This window comes from Achroia grisella, unplaced genomic scaffold (genome assembly GCF_030625045.1).
Source record: "Achroia grisella isolate CSIRO2021 unplaced genomic scaffold, CSIRO_AGI_Agris_v1 utg2716, whole genome shotgun sequence".
NCBI classification, from domain to species: domain Eukaryota; kingdom Metazoa; phylum Arthropoda; class Insecta; order Lepidoptera; family Pyralidae; genus Achroia; species Achroia grisella.
The window spans coordinates 229,504-256,077 of NW_026712761.1; the positions used below are offsets into that span (position 1 = coordinate 229,504).

Genomic DNA, 26,574 nt, shown 5'->3' on the forward strand with positions numbered 1-26,574 from the left:
TGTTATTTATTTTATTTTTTTATACTCTTTATTGCAACAATTACAGAACAAAAAAAAATATTAGTTTTATTTTAGTGTAAGATGCAATTAAATATTACAAGTTACTCCAGGCCCATCTTTACCTAAGGATTCAAAAGCCTTTATCCGAATAGAATAAAATAGAAAATCATTTATTCAAATAAACTTAATTTAAGCACTTTTGAATAGTCAACATTTTTTTAAATCTACCGCTTATTCGGAAAGCTGTCTCATCACAAGAAGAATAAGCAAGAAACTTGTGTGTTGCTCTTTTAAACAATCCTTGTAAGTTCACATTTTACAAGTCGAAACATGTGAATACAAACTACCAACCAGCACTAATTTATTTAGGCTCAAATATAAAAACACAATAAGATTAAATCAGTCGTAGTGATAAGAGCAGACCAGTCCCTACAAGCAGCACTCGTTCACGAGTATGACGGATGAGCCAGCCATCACTGCGCTCGACCATATTTTAGGGAGCCCAATGACCCGGCCCACCACGCCGCCACATGTCTGGACATTTTAGTGAGCATGACTACTTATTCCACTCGACCACGTCACAGCTACAAAAATTACTATATGGTAGTTACAGTATTCGCACTTTACATGAGGATGCATGCGGCAATCAATACAAAAGCCGCTACGCTATCATATATCAAGAAAGCAGTATGAAAAATAAATTATAACGTTGTCCGCAAATAAACTTATACTTGCTATATATTGCTATCATCTATAAATTCATCTATCCTATAATAGGCTTTTAGCCGAATAAGACATAGCTAAGATAAAAGTCTTGTGATATAGTCCCAGAGACAGAGACAAATTTCGTCAACCATTGCTAAACTGCTAGTCCAAAAATTGTCAAAGTTAAGAAAAACACATTTACTTTAATAAATATTTATTGCACGATACATTATACAATTTGTTTTTATATTGTCTTAAATTTATTTGAGAGTATTTTGTTAACAACAAAATAATGTTGCGTTATTTGAGAGCGTTATGGGTTAATGATTTATTAACCCGTTTTACAACAAAGTGGTCGTGAGTTCAAATTTGGCAGACACAAAAAAAAATATGTTTGAAACTAATATATTAAGTACTATCGACCAACTTCAATATGTGAACTTTAACATGTACAACATTTATTTGAAAAGAATACGAGCTGAGTTTCTTATCAGTTTTTTTCATCTCGAAATCATTCTGAACTAACGGTAGATTTGACATATCATAAGAGTCAGTAATAGACCTGAATAAATATATTTTGAATATGAATTTGATATGAGATCGTTAAATTTATAAAATACTTTTAAAATAATACATACTATTAATTAATACATGAGATTGCAACGTAGCCGACCGACTCAATTGTGTGTAAGAAAACTGTAATAATGCCCGATATTGGTATTGCCATTAAATTCAATAATAATTATTATTATATATTTATATGTATGATGGTATCCGCAGAATACCAGAGTCGTGGCACCCCGTCACGACATTTGCTGAGACCTATTTGGTACCATAATAATCCAAATCGTAATTAAATATTATTTTTATTGTATACTAGACGTGCCCACGACTTCGTCCTCGTAAATTATCAATTCTTCCCTGAAACCTTCCATCTCCCCATTCAACCCCTAACAACACAATTCGGATTATAAAGTAGCCTATGTCCTTTCTCAGGTATTAGACTATATGTGTACTAAATTTCATTTAAATCGGTTCTATAGTTTTGGCGTGAAAGCGAGACAGACAGACAGACAGTTACTTTCACATTTATAATATTAGTAAGGATTTCGTGTGTACCATATAAACGTATTTTTTCTTTCTTCTTTCTTTCTTTCTATTTTCTTTCTTCTTTCTTAATTTTTTACTTGAATACTTATAACTAAATTATAATTAATTTTATTAAAATACTAGTGGCAAGCCCCAAATACGACTCTATGTACTTAATTATGTAACGATGGTATTTTTATTGGGTGTTTTGCGTTATTATCAGGTGCTAAGACCTGTAGCACTTCGACCTGCATAGATGTGCTCGTCCATTTCAAAGTTCGCTACCTAGACCCGTGAGAGACATAACACAATGTTTGCTTGGGACTAAATGGCGCTAGGTGAAATGTTCTGAGATATTACGTATAATATAAAATTGTTAATAACATTGTTACAGAATTAGACTAACATTAGTCTGACTTTTTAAAGTCAAAAATTTTGTAGTTTCTGGGTTTGCTTGATAGAGTCGCGTAATACTAGTTTTTCTCATACATCTTCCATGTACACAGCAATAATTTACATTTTATTGTATATATAGTTTAAACACATATACAAATCTAATATAGCAATATATTTACATTTTAAAATCAGATTCACATTTTACTTCAGTCTTTTATAGATAATGGCAACCCAATTGTTCTATTTATTTAATTAGAATTGCGAACAAGCTGACAGTCCACTTGATGGTAAGCGGTAACTAGTGTTGCCAGACGCACCATATTTCCCGCGACGTCCCGGCTTAGTTTAAAATGTCCCGGCGGGACTGACTCTGTCCCGTATTCGAATCGTGCTCCGTTTTTTATTATTAAATTGATCTATCTACACTAGACACTTCGTGTTTTAATAATTTGTCTCGGGTAAAAAACTAAAGTTCCGTATTCTTTTGCCTATTTAATTGCCGTTTTCCCCTTATAGGCTGAAAAAAATCTGGCAACTCTAGTTGTAACCGTCGCCTATATACATGAACAGCACTACAGATGTTATCATGTGACACCCGCGATCTCATATCACCCGTGTTCATGTGCGTAAGGCATAACATCTTATACCATTAGAATGATCAAGTGGACTAAGATGTCATGGCCCTCAACCTTCAATTCCACGGCCTATTCTGTACCCTACAATCGAGCTTACAACAGATCCCCGCCCAATTCAAACGGGAATCAAAAATTTCCGGCTTCGAACCCCTAGTGGTGCCTTCAGACTAAAGTCGTATGCGACAGGCGGGAGTTGACCTTCAGCCGCTCATAAGTCCTTTCTTTGGTTTGGAGTGCCATCTGCACTCGCCCCCTATCGTCCGGTGAAGCTGTAAAGGCCAACTTCAGCCGACAGCATTAGAGTAGTCCGAAAAAAAAACTAAGTTGTCATGGCCCTTAACCTTTAAATTCACGGCCTATTCTATACCCTACAACCGGGCCTACAATAGATCCCCGTCCAATTCAAACGGGGATCAAAAATTTCGAGATTCGAACCCTAGCGGTACCCTCAGATTAAAGTCGTAACATAGGCGACGATTACCGTTTACCATCAGACTGCCAATATAATTACGTTCAAAAATCCACACAATAAAAAAAGAGGCAGAATTTACCTACGCAGATGAGTTTACACAAAAGTATACCAAAATCTGTTCCTAATAAAGTTTTAAATTAGAACTAACTATCCTATGAGGAAACCTCTGTCTGGCAGCGTGTATTGTAACATGTCGACTGGTTTGTACGGGTCGGCTTGTACACAGTAAAAGAAAAGGAGGCAGAATTTACCTACGCAGATGAGTTTATACAAAAGTATACCTTAATCTCTCCCAAATAAGGTTGAAAATTAGAACTAACTATCCTATGAGGAAACCTCTGTCTGGTAGCGTGTAGTGTAACACTGCGACTGGCTTGTACGGGTCGGCTTGTGTTTGAGCGGGCGGGGGTTCATTTCTTGCCTCTTGTTTCTTCTTACACGCCGAATACCTTTTAGTCTTTATGTTGAGATGTACCTGGAAAACAAATACTCGATTTGAAAAGTGAGAATTTGCTCATTCAAATCAAATCAGATGAAAAAGCATTTGTTCATGTAGGACATTTTAGCCGCTTATGAACGTCAAGCAACTTTAATATGTATATAAGTAGCTGACCCCGTAAACGTCGTTTTGCCATATAAGTTAAAATCGCTAATCAAAAATATGGGTTGCATTGATGGTTAGAAGGGTGAAAATTTATGGTTGTATGTATTTTTAATGGAACATTAAAAAAATTAAAAACGAAAAGCTTTGCCCAAAAAATAAATCTTAGGGGTGGACAACCAGTATCACTTAGGTGTATGAACAAAATAGACAGTAGCCGATTCTCAGAGCTACTTAATATACATATAAAATTTCATAAAAATCGGTCAAGTCGTCTCGTCATAAGAAGAGGTAATGATGTGAAATGATTATTATACAATTATCATTAAACAGTATAAAATAAAGTCACTGTCGCTGTCTGTCCGTCCCTATGTAGACTTAAATCTTTAACTACGCAACGGATTTTGAAGCGTTTTATTTATAGATATTTATATTGATAGTGATTCAAGAGGAAGATTTATTTGTAGAATACATGTACACCCGGGCGAGTAGCTAGTATACAATATACCATAAACTAAATAACTCACTTGTCTATTATGCTTGTACAGATTCGATTGCTGCGAGAACGTGGTCGGACAGTATTCACATATGAACGGCCTCTCCCCGGTGTGTGTTCGTATGTGCGACTCCAATTGCACCTTCGTCTGTTGAATACGACAATATTATTAATCCACATCAAAATAATGGAATGGTGCACCCGACTCCTATAAACCATCGTGATGATGACCAAATTCCTGGTGAATTTGTCACGATGGTCTAACTGACCTGACCTCATGCTCATCTTATCATCCTCCACTGGTGCCCCATCGTAAACCGTTAGCGCAGGCGGGTGCATCATTCCATTGTCATCCATAATAACTCTACTAGTATTAGATAAAAGAGTGTTTGTTGGTCTGTTGTGTTACATACCGGGAACCCCTTGCCGCAGTGATGGCATATCTTGTTGTTCGGTCTACCTCGGTGCACATTCCTAATGTGTTGATCCAGCCCCATTCGATTCTTAGAGGGCTGTACAGATAAAAAAATATAACATATTAACTTACTTTAAGTGGTATTATGTAAGTGAAACTCAAATTAGAAGTTTAGTGAAGCTTTTTTTTTTTCGGACTACTCTAATGCTGTTGGCCGCAGCTGGCCTTTACAGCTTCACCGGACGTTAAGGGGCGAGTGCAGATGACACTCCAAACCAAAGGAAGGACTTATGGAGCGGCTGAAGGCCAGCTCTTGCCTGACGAATACGACTTCAGTCTGAGGGCACCACTAGGGGTTCGAACCTCGGCTCAGGCCGTCGTAATTTCGATCCCCGTTTGACTTGGATGGGGGATCGATTGGAAGGGATTAGTGAAGCATAATAAGTAAATATAAATTGAAAAGTTTGGAAATGAATACAAATGTTTGCATCGTGCGAGAAATCGAACCCGAGACTATCTGAAGTAAAGCAGTGTGCTAAACCGCTAGGCTGTCACCGATACTATATTATCGCCGCTTATATTCATCTATATAAGATATATTGCTGTCCTACCTTGAGACAAATATGACACTGGTACGTTTTGTGCAAATGCTTCTCTTCTATATGGTCCCGGAGCTTCGTTTTATCCGCAAACCGCCTGTTACAATGGTCACAAATAAACCTGTAACGAGAAAGTTCAAATATTATATATAAAATTCTCGTGTCAATGTTAGTTACCATACTCCACCGAAACGGTTTGACCAATTTTTATGAAATTTTATATGCATATTAAGTAGGTCTGAGAATTGGCTACTATCTATTTTTCATACTCCTAAGTGATAAGGGTTGTCTACCCTAAGATATTTTTTTAATACTATGGCATTAAAAATATACATGTAACCCTAAATTCTTACCCTTCTATCACCAACCCCAATTTTAATTTATATGGCAAAAGAACGTTTGCGGTGTATATATTTAATTTAATACTGTTATATCAATTACAGATTATTGTACCCGGGGGGGATAAGGGATTATTAGTCATGTAGACTGATGATCTTATTGCTAGCAATGTACCATGTCAGGAAGACCTCTTCGCGGTTCACCTGGAAACCATCGTAATGAGTTCTTGATGAATTTGTCACGATGGGCTAAACTGACCTGACCTCATGCTCATCTTATCATTGGTACCCCGCTAGAGTATACCGTCAGCGCAGGCGGGTGCACCATTTCATTATATCATCATCTGCTTCTTCCTTATCCCATTTATTTGTGGTCGTCGTAATATGTTTTTCTCTTCCATTCATCCCTGTTCGCAGTCATCGCGTTATTTACTTCCTTTTTCACCATATCTTTATTCACACAGTCCATCCATCTCTTTTTCGTCCTTCCTCTGCCCTTATAACCATCCACATCCATACGTAACAACTTGCTTAAAATATTATCTTCATTCCTACGCTTTACATGCCCATTATAATACATAAAAAATAAATTATGTACCCCACGCAATAATAATTCTATTATATTCTATTTGCCATTACAGCAATATAAAAACAGTTATTATACAGACCTGAGCTGTTCATGGCTGACATGTTTGAGGCTGTTCTTCATATGACGCTGGTATGAACAAACAGACGAGAAACTAACGCCGCAAGTTGAACAGAATGCGGCCGCTGTAGCAGACTTACCCTGTAACATTATAGATAGACATATATTTCTGATCAATCCCCCGTCCAATTCAAACGGGGATCGAAATTACGACGGCCTGAGTCGAGGTTCGAACCCCTAGCGGTGCCCTCAACTGTCGCTTGACGAATACCGTCAGGCGAGAGTTGGCCTTTAGCCACTCCATAAGTCGTTCCTTTGGTTTGGAGTGTCATCTGCACTTATCATCTGGTAAAGGCCAGCTGCGGCCAACAGCATGAAATTAGTCCGAAAAAAAACCATATATTTCAAATCAAAATACACCAAAAATCATTTGTTCATATAGGACATTTTAGTTGCTTATGAAAATCAAGTTTTTTTAATTATATTTTTTCCCTACCGTCCAAGTCAATATACAGATTAAATTGAGAAGAACTGGCAAGAAACTCAACTGATATTTTTTTTAAGACAGTTAATTTGAGGCTCCCGGTGTTCTAGCAGTATAGTACACCGGTTTACATCTGATGGTCGCGGGTTCGATTCCTCACAAGGTTCAAACATTTGTATTCCTGAGTATGATTGTTTGTATTGGTCTGGACGTTTTCTATATACACTTATATTAAGTATGTATTTACAAAATGTATTTCTATCCCAGTACCCATAACACAAGCTCTGCTTAGCTTGGGACTAGATGGTGCTGAGTCAATTATGTCCTGAAATATATGTCACCTCCAGAGCATGCTTCTCCAGATGCCTCTTGAGGCTGGTCTTCCATCGGAACACCTTCTCACAAACAGTGCAGGGGAACGCATTGTTGAACTCGTGCACTGCACTGCAACAAACAAATGTTATAGAACAAGTATACATTTAGGTATAGGATAGGATACAGAAAGGATAGAATAGGAGAGAACAAGAGAGAACATCATTATGGAGCGGTTGAAGGCCAACTACGACGAATACGAAGATACGACTTTAGTCTGAGGGCACCGCTAGGGGCACGAACGTCGGTTTAGGCCGAACTTCGATCCCCGTTGTACTTGGACGGGAGATCGGAATATATTGTGGTCGTTATCTAACTCAAACTAGATGGCGTTTGGGGAAAGGGGATTGCTAGCAATTTACCATGTCAGATTGACCTCCACGCGGTTCCCACTGAAAACCATCGTGATAAATTCCTAGTGAATTTGTCACGATGGGCTAACTAACCTGATCTTATGCTCATCTTATTATTCTCCACTGGTGGAGGCGGGGGCCAGAGTAAACCGCTAGCGCAGACGGGTGCACCATTTCATTATTATCCCAAAAAGAAGCTAGATGTTACAGTCACTGAAATCTGCTTTAGGAGATTGTGGATCTCTTGGCACTTTCCTAGATCTTACATCCTACTCTTTAAATGTTGATCTTTATATGTTGTCGACATGAGAATTTATATTGTTTTATTTAATTTTGCTACCATTAGCATGTGTTTGATCCTAATTACTAAATGCGTAAACCAAACCGTACTTGGAACGTTTTGACCTTTGCTAGTTCCATTTAATATTTTCAAAACTATTAAATATAATGTATGCATATATATTCAAAATATTCATAAGAATAAATAAAATTATGACTTTGATATAAATTTTACAAAATAAAAAATATTTTATAAATGGTAAGGAAAGCTAAATACCGTTCTATGAGTCACTTCTAATATGCTTTTATTATAAAAAAGAAATCTCACAGTCTATGGTTCATGAGGCCAGCCCGGTGGGTGAATGTTTTGTCGCACTCTGAGCACTGCACGCGTGCTTTATGCGTGTCCTTGTGGTACCGGTGTGTGTCTATGGAACTGAAATAAAACACAATTTATTTTGCTATATCGTCTTATAATACAACTTTCGTTAGGATTGATCAAGCTGTTTATTTGTGAAAAGACAATAATCAAATATACAAACCTAAACTAACCATCACCATCTGCTTCTTCCTTATCCCATTTATTTGTGGTCGTCGTAAAATGTTTTTCTCTTCCATTCATCCCTGTTCGCAGTCATCTCGTTATTTACTTCCTTTCTTACCATATCATCTTTCACACAGTCCATCCATCTCTTTTTCGGTATTCCTCTGCCCTTATAACCATCCACATTCATTATGTAACACCATCCTTAGAACCTAAACTAATAAAATAATATAATTCAATACTAACTTGGACAGTTTGCCGCAGAGGTCACACTTGTACCTTTTCAGTGATATGTCGTGGGTGCTGTAGTAATGTTGCTGCATCACCTTCATGTCTTGGGTTCGTTTCTGGCAGATACTGCACTCGTATCTATAAACCAACATATCGATTAAATTAATCATATATTAATCGGTCTTCTAATATTACACTTGTATTTTTACAGCATACGACGCACTGGATAATAAACCGTATTAGCTTTAAAAACATTTCGAGAAATGGACTCTACAAGTAAACATTTAAAGTTTATTTTCCATTACATTTTTTTTTGTGAGATGTTTCAAACAAAGCTGTTATTGCTTAAATTACCTTCGCATATGTCGTTTATAGTGGGCCGTAAATGATTCAACTGACGCTATAATCGTTTTGCATATGGGACAACTATAATCCCCCAGTTCCTGCAACAAATAAACAAACAAATCCATAATCCAGGACAATTCGCGCAACGCCATCTAGTCCCATACTAAGCAAAGCTTGTGATATTGATACTAGAAACCTTATAAAAATACTAAAATATTTCTATGTAAATCTTTACCAATAAATTGACTGGCTTGTTTGTAATTTGAAATTAACTGCTTCTCACTAAATGCATATAAAACTATATACATTACATACAAAAAAATGGCTGTTTTGTTCTAGACTATATATACCAAATTTAATTTAAATCGGGTCAGTAGTTTTGACGCGAAAGCGAGACAGATAGATAGACTTATTTTCGCATTTATAATATTATTACTAAGGATTTCTATTTCTAATTTTATAAATAAACATATACTCACTGGTGAATGCTTACTCGATACGTGTCTCTTATAACTTTTACTGTAATTAAATCCGACCAGACAAGATTCGCACTTGTATTCTGAACGTGTATAGCTCTCTCTTTTCGACTCGCTGTCTCTTTCTAGCAGCATTTCTTCATAACTTAGCTCTATGGTTATTATCTTTTGGTCGTTTGGTCTCTTTGAATTATTTATATCCTGGAAATAAATATTTTTTATGAATATTTTATTTTCGGACTACTTACAGCTTCACCGGACGATAGAGGACGAGTGCAGATATTCCTCAAACCCGCGGAAGGACTTATGGAGCGGCTGAAGGCCAAATCCCGTCAATGGATGGTAATGGAATGGTGCACCGGCCTGCGTTAACGGTTTACTCTGGCTGGGCATCAGTGGAGGATAAGATGAGCTTGAGGACAGGTCAGTCAGCCCGTAGTGGTAAATTGACTATTAATTTATCATGATGGTTTCCATCTTATCATCCTACACTACTGCCCCCCAGCGTAGACCGTTAGCGCAAGCGGGTGCACCATTCCATTATTATCCATAAAAACGCTAGCAGTTTACTGCTACTCCAGCAGTGTTGGCTAACTAATACAACCAAATAGTATTTAATATTTGAATATTTAATACCTTACTGTTGACTTGTAAACTTTTGACAATCTTCCTTCCTTTCCTCTCCTTGCTGTCTTGTTCTTTCCTCTTTCTTTTCTTGCCCTTCTTCACTGTTCGCAGTAAACTCTCTAATTCTACATCAATATCTTTTATATCCTCTGGTTCAGATAGAGGACAATCGGAGTGCACTGTCTCATCTAAATCTAGAAACGATATATTATTAAATATTGTTAGTAATTATTCATAATTTTACATCCTTAGCAGTTTAGCATATCACCTTACTTCCTATGATTGCGGGGTTTGATTCCATTTATCATGAAAACATTTTTATTCATGACTATGATTGTTTGTATTGATCAGTTGTCCCATACCACATGCTCTGCTTAGGTTTGGAGTAGATAGACAGCTCTAGAAAAGAGGGGATCGTGGCCCAATCCTTTACTACCCTCAATTACATTTTAGAGATTGTGAGTTCAAATCTGGCAGATGTGTGGCAATTTATATTTCTGATTGAGGCACAAGAAAACACTGATGTCATAGCAAAAAATAAATAATTTAAATATGCTGAATGAAATGTGGCCATATTAAGTGTAGTTTTGACCACAACATCAACAGTTGACAATGGATAATATTTTTCTAACCATATATTTATGATGCTGGCTGGGTACTGTAATAGTCTGGCTCTACAGGCACAACGGCCCAAATGAGAGGCTAATTGCGGAGACTGGAGTCCAATTTACATTTACATTTTATTGATATAATAATAACATCCCGGGACAATTCACACAACGTCATCTAGTACCAAGCTACGCTAAGGGTATTTGACATTCATACATAGTCTAAGAGTTACGCTCTTGTCGGTCGAGGTCTCTTGCCACTTTCCGGGATCTTCCATCTATAGATAAATACGAGTACATTAGGAATATTAGACAACTGACATAAATACATTTTCTGTAAATACATATTATTATACATAGAAAACACTCAGACAGATATAAACAATCATAGTCAATAGAAATATTTGTACCATGCGAGGAATAGAAACTGCGATCATTGGAAGTAAAAAACCATCTTAAACCTTTAGAACATAGAGGTTATTTGACACCACCTTTGTCATTCCATTCATTCTTGACTTCATTTTTAACACACACCAACTGGACATCATGGAGTTCCACACTGTCATCATCGAGAGGTGATATGTTAATGGAATCTATGGTGTGGACACGGAGTCGTGGCTGTCGCGTCACTTCCGTCAGTAGACACTCGTTGAGAGTCTGAAAACACCAAGTAATTATATTAAAATGCAACCTTATCTTTATAACTTAGTATATTCCATAGTAAGAATAGGCTGACATGTCAAAATAATGTATATAATATCATTGAATGCAAAATAACCTTGCCATTTCATAGAACTTAGACATAATAACAAAGAAACATCTAGTTCACTCCGCGGAACTATTATATTCTACAATAAAATATATAAACACAACAAAGACATAGATTTTTATTTATTGTAATAGAAATAGAAATAATCTTTATTCAAATAAACTTAACATGAGTACTTTTGCTTTTATCAAAAGAAATAAATAATACTTACCTCATTTGTGTATGTTTGTAGCACCCTAAATGAGTCTTGTACCTGCTCTTTAAATGAGACAGCCTTTTTGAGCAAAGCTTTGCAGTCTACACACAAGTTGGGGTATGATATTTGTGTGTTGCACAGCTGTAACAAATAATATGAAAACACTGGTTAAAGGATAGAAAAGCATCATATTATTATTGGGAAAAGAGTTGGATTAGTTAGTTAATCTTATTAATATTATAAACACAAAAGTTTGTGAGTATGGATGGATGTTTGTCACACACAAAAACTACTGAATGGATTTTTATGAAACTTTACAGTAATATCGCTTACACATCAGAATAACATATAGGCTATATTTCATGCAGGTGTAACTACAGGCACAGTTAATATAAAATAATAATTCAATAATTTTTTTATCCTATTTAATATACAACTTACAATCAATCAATGTAGGACTACAAGCTGTTGCTATGTAGAAAGTAATGTGATTTTTTTATAATAAATTTTCTATTTATTTTTAAAAGTACTAATGATAACAGTATATTATAAGAATATTAAAAAAGGTGCATCATAGTAATTGTATTTGATTGATTGTGTTAAATAAATAATATTTTTTGGCACAGAATAAAAAGAGAAAGCTTGAATTGTATCCGACCAAAGACAGTGCAATATTAGTTTTGTTTATAACATTTATTTTAATATTTTTTATTAAAATAAGTTTTCTTAATTTAATTACTACTTACTGGTATTTCGTTCAATATGTCCACATAATATTTCCTTAATTTCTCCTCGGTCACTGCTTGCAGAGATCGACCAAAACATAAACAAGACATACATATCAATTTGCACGCGATATCATCTTTCTTTTCCATTTTTGTTGAACCTTGTTTACATCAAATAAAATAAGTACATAAAATTTCTAATTGCATTCGCCAGAAGCTTATACGACCAAAAAAAATCAATGAATCTACATTATTAATATAAGTTTATTTAAATTTGTAATTTTCAAATTATTTATATTCATAGAAAATATTAGTTAAAATAAAATAAATTGTTCTATATTAACATTCAACCAATTTTATAATAAGTTAAATCAAATAAATAAAGAAAACATTTAAAAGAACGCGGATGACATTACTAGACATTGACAATTTATTTTGACAGATTAGCATCCGGTCTTACCATATATATCAAATTGATACTTTAAATACTACTCAATGAAACTACTTAAATGAAATACTTGAATATTCCTTTTGTAGTTTATAACCAAAACTAATTTATGATACCACATAATAAAAATGTACAGTTTCGTTATGCGTTTAAGTAGTTTGCGTTCTAAGTAATACAATACAGAATTACATAAAGTATAAAATTGTTAATGGTACCAATTATTTATACTATTGTAACACCGGGTAAAGCAGCCATTTTGTGGTGTCGTAGTTAACTTGATTGTTCTTCATTAAAATTCGTCTATTTTACATGGAAGTATTACTTTTTGTTGTGGTTTGAAAATTAATCATAACAATAAACAAGTTTGGAAAGTTATATTAATATTAAATTAATTAACCTAAAATGGAGCAAGATGTGGATAATGGCTATAGAACTGTTTGCAGCGCTTGCCTAAGTAGCGATCGGGATTTATTTTCTATATGTAATTTACAACATGTTTACGAAATGTTTAGGTTGCTTACATATGATTTCCCGGTAGACAGGGTATGTATTTGAATTTGAAACTCATTGTTATTATTATTGGTATCAGAATTAATCGCTCAACACTCAATGTAATGAGAATGAGGTCATTGATCTATATTTTTTTAAATAAATATAAATCTTACTAACTCAAGACAATTAGTCTACTTCTTTTACTAAATTCTAAATTAAATATCATTGCCAAACTTGTATTTTTTTTCTGGTAATAATTATAGTTTTTAACCATTTATGTATATATTAATATGGTTGAATTAATTTTTAATATTATTTGTGAAATAACTTCAATATCAATAAATATAATTCTACAGTGATTTTTAGGGTAGTGTTATTAGACAAAAAATATCCAGGAACCCTTTAAAATATACACACACAAATCTCATTGTAATCAGTCCAGCAATTTAGAAGAAGATTGATGATAAACACATACAGAAGAATTTTATTTATTAAGATTAATTATATCATTCTTAAGACAAAACATGATCTTAGTGTTAAAAAATGAAAATTTAAAAGTGTACTAGGTACTTCATTCCATTCTTCTATATTCTCTCTAACTTCTTTATGTTTTCTTTTATTAATTTTCTTAATTTAATTATTATAATCTGTTTAATTTATTTATTTGCAGGTAATTGAAAATAAAACATATATGCAGCAACTGGTCTGTTGGGAATGTCTGGCAATCCTAAAAAGATTTGCTCGGTTCAAGAAGCAGGTTCATAATGCTCAGGAACATCTCCGTGTTCTCGCCATAAGCAGCACACAAGAGGTATATAAAAATTTGTTTATAAAAAAATATAATAATGGGACACCCGCCTGCTCTAACAATATACAGGAGCACCGGTAGAAGGTAATAGGATGAGCATAAAGTCAGTTCAGTTTGCACATTGTGACAAATTCAGTAGAAAATAATTATAATGGTATACAAGGTGGAATCATGTAGGTGGAACTGACATGGTTCATTCCTAGCATTGGCCACTATTGGCCAGTACTAACAATTGCCTCATTTTCATAAGTGATTTATTTTCATCTTGAGCATACATGCAACAAAATAATACATCAATATAGGGTGGAAAGGAGATTATTAGTAATGTGGACTAACAACTATATTGCATGGTTCTCCCAATCATCTACCATAATGGGTTAACTGACCTGACCTCATCTTATCCTCCACTGGTGCCTTCAAGGTAAAACGTGTAGGCGGGGACATTACATTATCATTCATAAGAAAAAAAACATCTATATAAATTACCTTTCCTACCAAAGTTTATAGCCCTTTGAAGTTGAAACCCCTAGGGTTAAGCAATATTCTCAAACAAAAGTGATATGCGTTGGCCATAACTTGGCCTGCACCGCTCCGTAAGTCATTCTGCAGGTATTGGAGAGGGTCCAGTCGGAAATCGTCTACATTTTCATCCGGTGACGCTGTTTTTTTTATTGGACTACTCTAATGCTGTTGACCGCAGCTGGTCTTTTGAGCTTTACCAGACGATATGGTAGGTTGAGGTCGTCGTCTTCGCCGGCGAGGACGGTGTCGTGTATGTGTGTGAAGGCGTGGTCGGGGCGGAAATGGGGTCGTCGGGATCAATAAGAACGTGATGACGCTGTAAAGGCCAACAGCATTACTATAGATATAAAATAGAACTATACCTGTATTTAATACTACTTATTAGGCCTTAAGCCAAATATTTCAGCAATAGTAATGCAAGGCGCCAACAACAACAGTTTAAAAGTATTATGACACATATGCTGGCATGAAACCAACATACTATGTGGTCACGGTAACGCAATAATTGGCCACGTCATCATTTCACGTCTGTGATACTCATACCATTACCATCATAACATAACACCGCCCTCTGTGCGAAATGTGCGCCGCTATCACGCATCAAGGCAATAGGGGCGTCGAATGAAATACTTACGATAAATACGACATTTGTTAACTGCCTTTACACGTACGCTCTTTTAGGCGCGAATCGGCTTCCACTCGGGAAAGAATGTGCTTGTAAATGTAGACAAAGAGAACGAGAAAGACCGCACGCGCCGCTAGTGAGCGCATTCCCTTGTCCTACAATCGTGCGTGCTCTTTTGTAATAATTACTTGCCATTGCAATATAGGATATCTGAGGATTGAGCAAATGCATAATTATGGAGTTATTGTCAATTTATTAAACGTGTTTTTGGACAATAAAATCTGTTGAATAATAAATAAAATTTTAGAAGAAAGAGACATGACTTCAAATATACGGGCTATTGCGCACGAAAGAGAAATCCCTCACGATAGCGCGCTGGCTATCCCGCGTTACATTACTGAAATCGGTGTCACATAATTTGTAGATGGGACCTATCCTATTTCAGAGTATGGATCACACATACATGTCTCAATCCCTGTCTTCCCTCGAGATGCTTACCAAAGTGGATTATGACAAGATATATTTGGAGTACGCACAAGAAACGGAGTGGCCCCAGGATTTCATGTCTATAGCGACAATACACGACGTCAAAAGCGAGCAGTACGATGTGGCGCAGGCTGTGCGGGACAATATCAACTTGGATATTGACGACCATATGCTGGAAGGTAAGATATTTGACAACCTTTGTGTCCCCAGAGTCGATTTTGGGGCCATTTGCCCCATTTGCCAATATTGCCTTCGGTTCCAAGACTTCATGTCTATAGCGACGATACACCACGTCAAAAGCATATCAATTTGGACATTGACGACCATATGCTGGAAGTTAAGATATTTGACAACTTTGGTGTCCCCAGAGACGATATTGGGGCCATTTGCTCCAATATCGACAATATAATATATACGATACACGACGTCAATGCTGGAAGGTAAGATAGTTGACGGTGTTCCTGAAGTTTTCGGATAGGGTCAAGGGTAAGTCGATATTGCAGAAAATGTGTTTGCCCCGATGCCATAACCGTCAACCCCCCTAGAGGAGTACAGTTGACCTGTGTCTGTCGACAAAATCAAAATCTTATATGGAGGGGTCGTATTGGTTTTTGCCATTTGCCGTAGACACGCTGAATCCATGGAGCCCGGAAGCTAAATTGTTTTTCACGAGTATTTCAGCGCGGCTTATCGAGGTTACTCGTGACCCGAGAGCTGGTAGATAGTTTGCCCCGAAGGTATATGCCCATTCAAAGGCAACGCTGCCAGTGTCGTGGGTACGCTGCCTCGATTACAATGATTGTTTTTTTGGGATTGTTTCTTAATACGCCATGTAATCATATACGCCGCCAAGAAATATAAAAAATAATATATTCCCAATTATCTGCAACTCTCAAATGGTTCATTTAAAATTATAAACTCGACAGTTTTATTTACGTTAAATGACGGTTTCGTTAGTCTAACGGTTTACTTCCAGGTGGTCGCTTGTTCGATATTCATTAGTATGATTGTTTGTATTACTCTGGGCGTTTTGTATATATTTATAAATAAATAAAATATATAAATTCCCATTTCAGTGCCGGAGATAGTGCTGGAGAATCCGGTAACGGGCGTGATGTCGCATATAGTGGTCGGCAGCGACGCCCTGGTCTCCCGTCCCGATATGTACGACAAAGAAGAAACCTCGATGGTTGTGGAGTAAGTCACATTTTCGCTTAGCAATTGTTATAGTACCTTTAGGACCGTCATCATAGGTGGAATAGTCAGATCTATTCAGACACATCTGTTAAATCTTAATTCTTACTAATATTATAAATGAGAAAGTAGGGATGTTTGTTACGCTTTCCCGCAAAAACTACTGAACCGATCATCATAAAATTTTGTACACATGTTCTTAGAGGTATTAGCATGAACATAGGATGCTTTTCATTTAAAAAAACATGCGAACGAAGTTTGTGAGTATGAATGGATGTTTGTTATTCTTTCACGTAAAAACTACTGAACGTATTATGATGAAACTTTACAATGATATGACTTATATCAGGACAACACATAGGCTAGGATTTTAAAAGATATTATGTAAATTGGGCGAAATATAATGATAAATGTCATATAAGTGTAATGCAGACGAAGTTGCGCGGGTCAACTAGACATATATGTGGGAAGTCATGTGCGGAAAATCAGACTATCTTCAATTTTTATAAATTTATTTGCTCCACAGCTCTTTTTTTACAATCGTAGTGCCATCTTACCATACTCATTCGTCCACCAATCATACTTGTATCGTGCATCTCTTTCACTCGTTACTATTCCTTTCACACGCCTTCCAGAAACATCCAATCCCACATATATATTGAGCAAAGCACTCACTAAACGATTACTTCAATGACGAACGTGCATGGTAATACACGGTATTTACATTTAATGTTAGACATAGACACCTATATAAGTGTAAAAGGTAAACACTGGCTTTTAAAAAAAAGAAATTCAATTGAGTGTCTTACCAGTTCTTCTCAATTGATTCTGTATACTGAACTGGACGACAAGGAAAGAATTATAATATAAATATTCTACGCTCATAAGCTCCTAAAATGTACACGAATAAATGATTTTTTAATTTGAATATATATGTTTGTTTCAGAACACTGACGTCGCCGAAAGTACAATCAATGATCGCGGTTTGTCGTAAGTCGCCCGGCGACGACGAGAGGGGAATAAAGTCGGGATATGTCACAGAGTATATGACAGAGGCGGAAATGTTAGCGTACAGGTTAGTTAATATTATCACAGAGCAATTAAAACTAAGAACAAGAATATAGATATAGATAGGCTAAAAGCTAGATTAAAACCCAATTAAACTATATATTTATTAATTTTTTATGTATTTTGAAAGTCAAATTTGTTGCCATTAAATTGCATAAAAAATGTTTAAAAAAATACTATTAATTATATGCAATAAAAGTCGTAAATATTATATATTTGTGGTCTCTGCAATTGTTTGGTAAATAAAAGTGGGAATCTGTAGTTCATTTTGTTTCACAACTCGTTTCTTTAACGAAGCTTTAAAAAAACCTTTGTAAGAAGTGGTACCTCGACCTTACCTATTTCAGCTACCAAGAAGGTTGTATTATAAGCCATCTTTCGGTTCTAGAAAGATGGGTAAGACTAAGCAGTGAAATTACAAGATAAGAGGCCTTACTTAGTCTTCTAGAATGACAACACATGGGTTGTATCACGGGTTTTACATGATAACGTGATGTAAGTAGTTCATGTACGTAGGTGATGGTTTATCATCGGGTGAGCCACTAGTTTGCTTGGCATTCAAGTTAAATAAAAAAAAATCATTTACATAAAAAAAATATGTTATGTCTCCACACGGTTTAAAATGTCATTTTGTTTTTTTTTTCTTTGCAGAGAAGAGGCAAAACTAAAACTACAGTACGCTAGTTCGGTTTACAAATGTGAATTGTGCATAATTGGGTTTTACTCTGAACAACAAGTAGAGGATCACTTTGTAAGCGCACATAGAGTGGTAAGATAAATCTATACAAATAAATAAAATTGGAGTGTCTGTTTGTAATATTGAATAACCATTTTTTACTACATGCATATGAATTTAAATACGGTACATACACCAACATAACATTTTTTTCCATTTTTGTCTGTCTATTTGTTCCGGCTAATCTCTGAAATGGCTAGACCTATTTTGAAGGGACTAGTTTTGGCAAATAGCTGATGTAATAAGTAGTAACTTAGGCTAATTTCATTTTAGAAAAATAAAGTTAAATTCCACGCGGACGAAGTCGCGGGAACAGCTAGTTAATAATAATAATGTCCCTGGAGAATTCACACAGCGCCATCTAGTCCCAAGCTAACCAGAGCTTGTGTTACGCGTAATGTAATGTTAGAAGGACTCTATTCTCCGCATTTAGCCTCTTATCTAGACGGTGTGTTATGGGTACTAGACAATTGATAATTTTTTTTTTTAAATATGCATAGGAAACACCCAAACTATTACAGTGTAGCAGCATACTTTCTACACGTGCCACCTTTAGTCCTTGAAACTTCCTAGAATTCTTATCGCACGGCACGTGTAACATTAGCAATGCGCGACCTCCAGGCCGGCAATTGCTACCGGCAGCAGCGCACACACCCCCTTAAAACATAAGTGCATATATATATGTACCGTGTAAGGAATCAAACCCGTGATCGACGAAGTACAATGGTGTGCGGTGTATCATAATAAAAAAACTTACAGAAACCAGGCCGCGTGCCCTGCAAAGTATGCTATGTGTACGTGGATGAAGGGAAGCTGTCGAGCCACGTGGACGAGCATTACCTGCGACGCACGTGTAGACTGTGCGGTCACACCGAGTACAGCACCAAACTGATGCAGCTACATATGAACAAACACACCACCAAACAAGTGCCCAACACTGTCATCAAGATCGGAGACAGCCCGTCTGCTACTGGCAAGGTAACATTTACATTTACACTAGCTGTACCCGCGACTTCGTCCGCGTAAATTAGTGACCTTGACCAAATAACGAAAAAAATATTTAATGACCTAACCCAATAAAAGCCAAATGTAAAAGTTTCATCCTTTTTGCTTCAATAATGACGACACTTCCACACATAACTCTTTCAACCCCTATAACTCTTTTTCTAAATATATATTGAATAAATAGGCTAAAAATTAAACTTCAAGCTTCTAGCTTTAAAAATGACAATATTTCCATATAAACATTAAATTTTAAATTTACATTACATTAAATTTACATATATAGAATACAGCACAAAACTGATGCAGTTATATATGAACAAACACATCACCAAACAAGCCCGTCCAACTGGCAAGGTATATATTTTTTACTTGTCACTTTTATTACAGGCAAATTTTTTTAATGGATAATTTTTTTTTATTACACATATTTTTACATAATATTTTATGATAATGGAATGGTTCAACCAATATTGCGGTAACGATTTACACTGGTGGGGCACCAGTGGAGGATGATCAGTTGAATGAGGTCAGGTCTGTTAGCCCATCGTGTTAAATTCACCATGAATCTATCACGATGGTTTCCAGGGGGAAACACGTTACGATTAACCTGATATAATAATAATATTCTCAGAAAAATTCACACAGCGTCATCTAGACCCAAGTACGCTACCTAAAGCTTATTTATTTATTTATTCTTTTGCACACAAAAATGTATACATGGCGGACTTAATGCCTGATGGCATTCTCTACCAGTCAACCGACGCGTTGATCAGAGATAATAATAAAGCTTGTGTTATAGTTACTAGATAACTGATAAACATATAGCTATATTTTTTTCGTAAATATATTATATATATAAAACACGTGGACTGATAAAAATAATCATACTCATGAATACAAATGTTTGTGCTGTGCGAGGAATCGAACCCGCGACCATCGGATGTAAGGCGATGTAATTGCTAGGCCGTCCGTATAAGGGCAGAGAAAGGCCAAAAAGATGGCCTGTGTGAAAGATGATATGGTAAGAAAAGCAGTAAATAACGAGATGACTGCGAACAGGGATGAATGGAAGCGAAAAACATATTACGACGACCACAAAGAAATGGGATAAGGAAGAAGCAGATGATGAGTTTTAGTTACTATGTAATATCTTATATATAAAATTCTCGTGTCACAGTTTTCGTTCCCATACTCCTCCGAAACGGCTTGACCGATTCTCATGAAATTTTGTGATCGTATTGAGTAGGTCTGAGAATCGGCCAACATCTATTTTTCATCCCCCTAAATGTTAGGGGTAGTCCACCCCAAAATTTTTTATTTTATTTTAAGGCAAAACAACGTTTTCCGGGACAGCTAGTTTTATTATAAAAAAATGATATTGTAGCTCAAAATAATTCGGCTTTTTTCAAGCTCGCGTTTAAACTAATAATATAATGTTTTGTTTCAGGGTCGAAAGAAGAAAGAATCTAAAGGCAAGACACCACGACAGGGTGATTTAAGGAAACTTCTGTCTAAGACGACGATAGAGGGGTACCAGTGCTTGGAGTGTGACATGTTCTTCAAGTAAGTATCATCTGCAGCTGAATAGCTAAGCCACGTAACTCCATCTGCGTCCATCCGCCTCTTTTGTGATTCAAGATTTTTTTAATGATGATTCGCTTCTAGAAACCTTATATAGTCATGACTCCGTCCTCGTTTCATTTTCCCCAGTTGTGCAATATTTTCAATAATGGTCCGCTCCTATTTATCGTAGTGTGATGTTATATAGCCAGCCTTTCTCAGTAAATGGTCTATAGAATACTAGAAGAATTTTTTAATTCGAACCAGTAGTTCCTGAGATTCGCGCATATAACTAAACAAACTAATTCTTCAGCTTTACGTGTGAGGAATCGAACCCGCGTCCATCGGAAGTAAAGAGGCGTGCTTTAAAGTAAACCTCTAACCCACCCAGGCAGACAAGGGTCTTTTAAATCTTTATATATCAGATATATTTTAATTGTTTATGTATTGTCATGATTACTATCTCTCTCGACTTCGGATCAATTGAAAATCAGCGCTGCAGTGACATGCTGCAGCAATGGCTGAGTGGAGGCCTGAGGGCTGAGGGCCTTTCAACTTGTAGCATAGTATTGTTTTCTTTTTTATTTTTTTTAAGTGAAACTTCTATATTCGGTCACGAAAAAGCGTTGTCATCGAATGAAAGGGGTAGATGAATGGTGGCGGTGCAGAGGAGATAACGGTAGTTAAAGTTCATTTCTACTCTGTGTCCCAGCACATATTCCTGCATGCATATAGAATAAAAGCTACAAAATGGTTATTATTATATTATTGTATGTTATAAGTTTAGTATTCATTTGTTATAGAAATTCACGTGCGCGCAAAAATCACGTGGCAAGGTTCCATCGGGAAGGGCTACAGTGCGACCACTGCAAGAAACGATTCGTCAACCGAACCACGCTCGCCACACATCTACGGTGAGTGATTCTATATTATTTATTTATTTAAGCACTAGCTGTTCCCGCGACTTCGTCCGGCGTGGAATTTTACTTTATTTTTCTAAAATAAAAGTAGCCTAAATTACTGATTACATCAGCTACCTGCCAAAAAAAGTCTCGTCAAAATCGGTCCAGCCGTTTTAGAGATTAGTCGGAACAACGGACAGATAGATAAACATAGTAAAAATTGTTATTTTGGTATATATGTGTATGTATTTATATTCATATGCATGTAGTAAAAAACGGTTATTGCAAGATTACAAACAGACATTACAATTTTATTTATATGTATAGATTTAATGAATCTAAAGGACGGGTATGTTATTATTATAAAAATCAGGAATAATTAAAAGTAATAATTCCCAAGAGAGTTTTTAACAAAGTCAAAAGTAAAATATTATTCCTGATTTTTGTAATAATTACATACCCGTCCTGCTCCAGCCACAATAATCCTGGTCAAATCACACAGCGCCATCTAGTGACCAGATAAAAAGGGTAACTAAATCACTGATTTTTAAATAGTTTTTATTTATATTCATTCATTTCAAGGTTCAGTAACTACTATTTTTGTTATTATCTAGGTTTTATTAAATTATTTGCTAGGGATAAATTAACCAATTTTGGTCCTTATAACAGGTTGCATGAGGGTCCACTCCCGCGGTCCGAGTGCCCCATCTGTCACAAGATGGTGCGCGTCATCCAACTGAAGTACCACATACGGAGACACGAGAACAAGAGTCGTTATGAATGTACGGACTGCAACAAAGTGTTCTCGCACCTCACCACGTACCAGGCGCATCTCAAGTTCAGCAGGGCGCACGCGTCCGATCAGGTTTTCAAGTAAGTAAATCATAGATTAATTATAGGAAGTCATAGCAACGCACGTCATTTGAGAAATAGTGAGCTAACTGCATGCGCAATTATAATTTTTGTTTTTCGGATTACTCTAATGCTGTTGGCCGCAGCTGGCCTTTACAGTTTTACCGGACGATAGGGGGCGAGTGCAGATGGAACTCCAAAACAAAGGAAGGACTTATGGAGCGGCTGAAGGCCAACTCACGCCTGACGGATACGTCCCCGTTTGAAACGGGGAATCGATCGGAGCGGATGTGGAGCGCCCAGTTGATTGCGCTGTATGATGTGGTTGAGGTCATCGTCTTCGCCGGCGAGGACGGTGTCGTGTGTGCGATAGCGTGATAGGGATGGAACGGGTAGACCATTTAGGGGAGGTTAGTTGCCCTTATGCTAACAATGCGGGCGCTGTTATATTTATAACCTTGGTGCGAGCGGGAGCGCACGAGTATTGCTATCCCATTCGTTGTATTCAACATGCTCATTTAGCTGCCGTCAATCTCATTCTTTCACTAATTTTTTTTCTCCCTCCTACAGCATGTTTGTTTTTCAAGTAGAGTATATTAAGGTTTCTTAAGAAATCGGCAACGCGCGCGTGAAATCTTTGGTGTTTCAGCCTACCATAGGCTACGGTAACCGTTTACCATTAGATGGGCCGTATGCTTGTTTGCCTCTAATGAAGTATAATAAAAAATAAAAAATGGCGCTGTGTAAATTGTCTATGGTTATAACCTATGTTATTAATCTACAGATTTCCGTGTCCAATGTGCAACAAGGGGTATCCCACGAAAGAAGCCATGCAAGACCACTTTAACTACCAACATTTGGGGAAAACGGCGCATAAATGTCCCGTTTGTGATAAGGTAGTAAAGTTTTGTTATTTATAGCTAGCTGTCCGCGACCTCATCCGCGTGGAATTTAACAAAAAAGTTAATTCGAGAATTTTTCTAAAATAAAAGTAGCCAAGTTACTCCTTATTACATTAGCTACCTGCCAATAAAAGTTCCATCAAAATCAGTCCAGCCATTTCAGAGATTATCCAGAACAAACAGACAGACAAAAAATGTTAACAATGTTATTTTGGTGTATGTATCGAATTTATATTCATATGCATATAGTAAAAAACGGTTATTTCAATATTACAAATTAAATTCAATATTATTTATACTCCATACTCCTATTTTATATGTATGTATAGTTTGGAATAGGAAACAAGCTGACAGCTCATATAAGTAAACTTGAGAGTTGCTGCTCCACAGGTCTAAGATGTCACGTCTCTTATCCTGTAATTTCACTGTCTAATCTGTATCCTACAACCGAAACAGCTTACAAAGCAAGCTGCTTGGTGGCTGAAATAAGTGAGACTGTAGTGCCCACGCAGATAACTTTTTTTTCTCTATTAAGTTCAAGTTTTCTTTTCAGCCAATCGCGTCGCGGGCATACGTGGAGAAGCATATGATGCGCGTCCACTCGGAAAAGAAGGAGAAGCCGAGGAATCACGTGTGTCAAACTTGCGGCAAAGCGTTTACGGTATGTTATTTATCAGTGTAAAAAAATTAGAATAATGTCTATTGTATCTTTGCAAGGTTCTTAACTTTGAAATTATGTTTCATTTAAATATACCCACTTAAACGACAAATCAAATGTTCTTATGAATGATAATGAAATGGTACACCCGCCTGCGCTAACGGTTAACGCTGGCTGGGCACCAGTGGAGGATGCTAAGATGAGGTCAGTCAGCCCATCGTGACAAATTCACCAAGAATTTACCACAATGGTTTCCAGGGGAACCACATCCTAATATGGTACATTGCTAGCAATAAGATCATCAGTCCACATTACTAACAATCCCCTTTCACCTCTGAAATCAAATGTTGCATTCACCAATTGCAGAGGCATTGATAACTCAATGCCTCTGTCTATACCATCTGAGGTAACAGTCTGATTATATTTAATTTTATCTCAGGACAAGAAGGCGCTGACCCAACATGAAGTAATACACTCGAGCGATCGCCCGCTATCGTGCGACATTTGTCAACAGTCGTTCAAACAGAAAGCGTCGTTGTACACGCACCGGAAACGGGTTCACAAAGTGTATCCGGTGAAGCGAGTTGTCGAGTTCATGGACTCTACAAAACAAGAGCAATAGAGGTCAAGACTCCATTAGATTTAATGTCATCATCACAACATAATAAAGTATTAACGTTGGGTATAAGGTAAACTTTCCATTATGTCACATGAGTTTCATAATTTTATGAGTCATGTCACATGAGTTTCATTATTACTCGAGTTATGTTACACGAGTTTCATAATTAAGTGCATTACACACGAATTCTTATTGATTGCCCATCCAATTCAAACGGGGATCTAAATTACGACGGCCTGAGCCGATGTTCGAAACCCTAGCGGTGCTCTCAGACTACAGTCGTCAGGAGAGAGTTGGCCTTCTGCCGCTCCATAAGTCCTTCCTTTGGTTTGGAGTGCCATCTGCACTCGCCCCCTATCGTTCGATGAAGCTAAAGGCCAGCTGCGGCCAACAGCATTAGAATAGTTTCAAACACATTACAATTTCTTGACTCTTGTTACGTCAGACAAATTTTATTATTTAAAGTAAATTCTTTGATTATTAATTTTTAGTATTTCTTGATCACAGGATATTCATAATTTCTTGAACATAATGATTACTTCAGTGTTGTCACTCGAAATTCACTAGTTTTACACGAATTTTATGATTTCTTTCATAATGTTATCATACAAATTATACAAATGAAATAATAACTCAATCCTAATTCGAAATCACCTTAGTGTCTTACGTTCTTATGTAAATAAATACATTGTTACATCATATATTTAATTAAGTGACTATTATATATAATAATATTATGTTAAATAGCATATACGACTATTTAAGACATTTTATTTTTAATTAAATTAAATAAACATTTATTGTAATATATTTATTGTTTTAGTGATGCAGTTAACGCCCTAAATGGTTGAGTACCTTGACTTACAAACATGGAAGATCGTGAATTCGAATCTCGCAACTAGAAAAACTGTTAATTTATAATTCAGTTTGTTTTTCTGTTAATGAAGTCATCGACCTTCTAAGCTGACTTGGTTCCCGCATAAGTTCCTTTGCAGTATACCTAAATTAATATCGCTATCAATAGGGGTTGATAGTAGAAGGGTTGAAGTACATATTTTTATCAAAACAATAAAAAATGTTTAATGGGTTACCCTTGTCATTTAGCGGTATACAAAATAGATAACCTATTCTCAAACCTACCGAGTATACATATAATATTTCATGAAAATCGGTTAAAAAGTATTATTATGACTAGCTGTGCCCGCGACTTCGTCTGCGTAAAATAACGATACTTTTATATAACCTTTCATCTCCCTTTTCAACCTCTTATAACCCTTTTTTGCATTAAAAAGGATC

General features: G+C 36.2%; 2 protein-coding genes across 2 annotated transcripts; one reads left to right on the plus strand and one right to left on the minus strand.

Moving 5' to 3' along the window:
• Positions 1–3,531: 3,531 nt before the first annotated feature.
• Positions 3,532–12,722, minus strand: LOC131843011 (zinc finger protein 16-like). The gene is made up of 14 exons (XM_059191603.1): positions 12,423–12,722; positions 11,692–11,817; positions 11,203–11,368; positions 10,113–10,297; positions 9,480–9,677; positions 9,010–9,098; positions 8,671–8,793; positions 8,209–8,316; positions 7,218–7,320; positions 6,415–6,533; positions 5,421–5,529; positions 4,808–4,906; positions 4,426–4,542; positions 3,532–3,772 (listed from the first exon to the last, which is right to left on the minus strand). Exons 1-14 carry the CDS (start codon positions 12,549–12,551, stop codon positions 3,617–3,619), a joined length of 1,827 nt encoding a protein of 608 aa, XP_059047586.1. The 5' UTR covers positions 12,552–12,722; the 3' UTR covers positions 3,532–3,616.
• A 373-nt stretch (positions 12,723–13,095) lies between these two features.
• Positions 13,096–25,709, plus strand: LOC131842998 (zinc finger and BTB domain-containing protein 41-like). The gene is made up of 13 exons (XM_059191594.1): positions 13,096–13,392; positions 14,012–14,152; positions 15,742–15,961; positions 16,859–16,979; positions 17,923–18,051; positions 18,696–18,813; positions 19,540–19,758; positions 21,233–21,348; positions 22,149–22,259; positions 22,917–23,120; positions 23,884–23,995; positions 24,555–24,662; positions 25,099–25,709. The coding sequence occupies exons 1-13, from the start codon at positions 13,252–13,254 to the stop codon at positions 25,279–25,281; spliced, it is 1,923 nt and encodes a 640-aa protein (XP_059047577.1). The 5' UTR covers positions 13,096–13,251; the 3' UTR covers positions 25,282–25,709.
• The last annotated feature ends 865 nt before the right edge of the window (positions 25,710–26,574 follow it).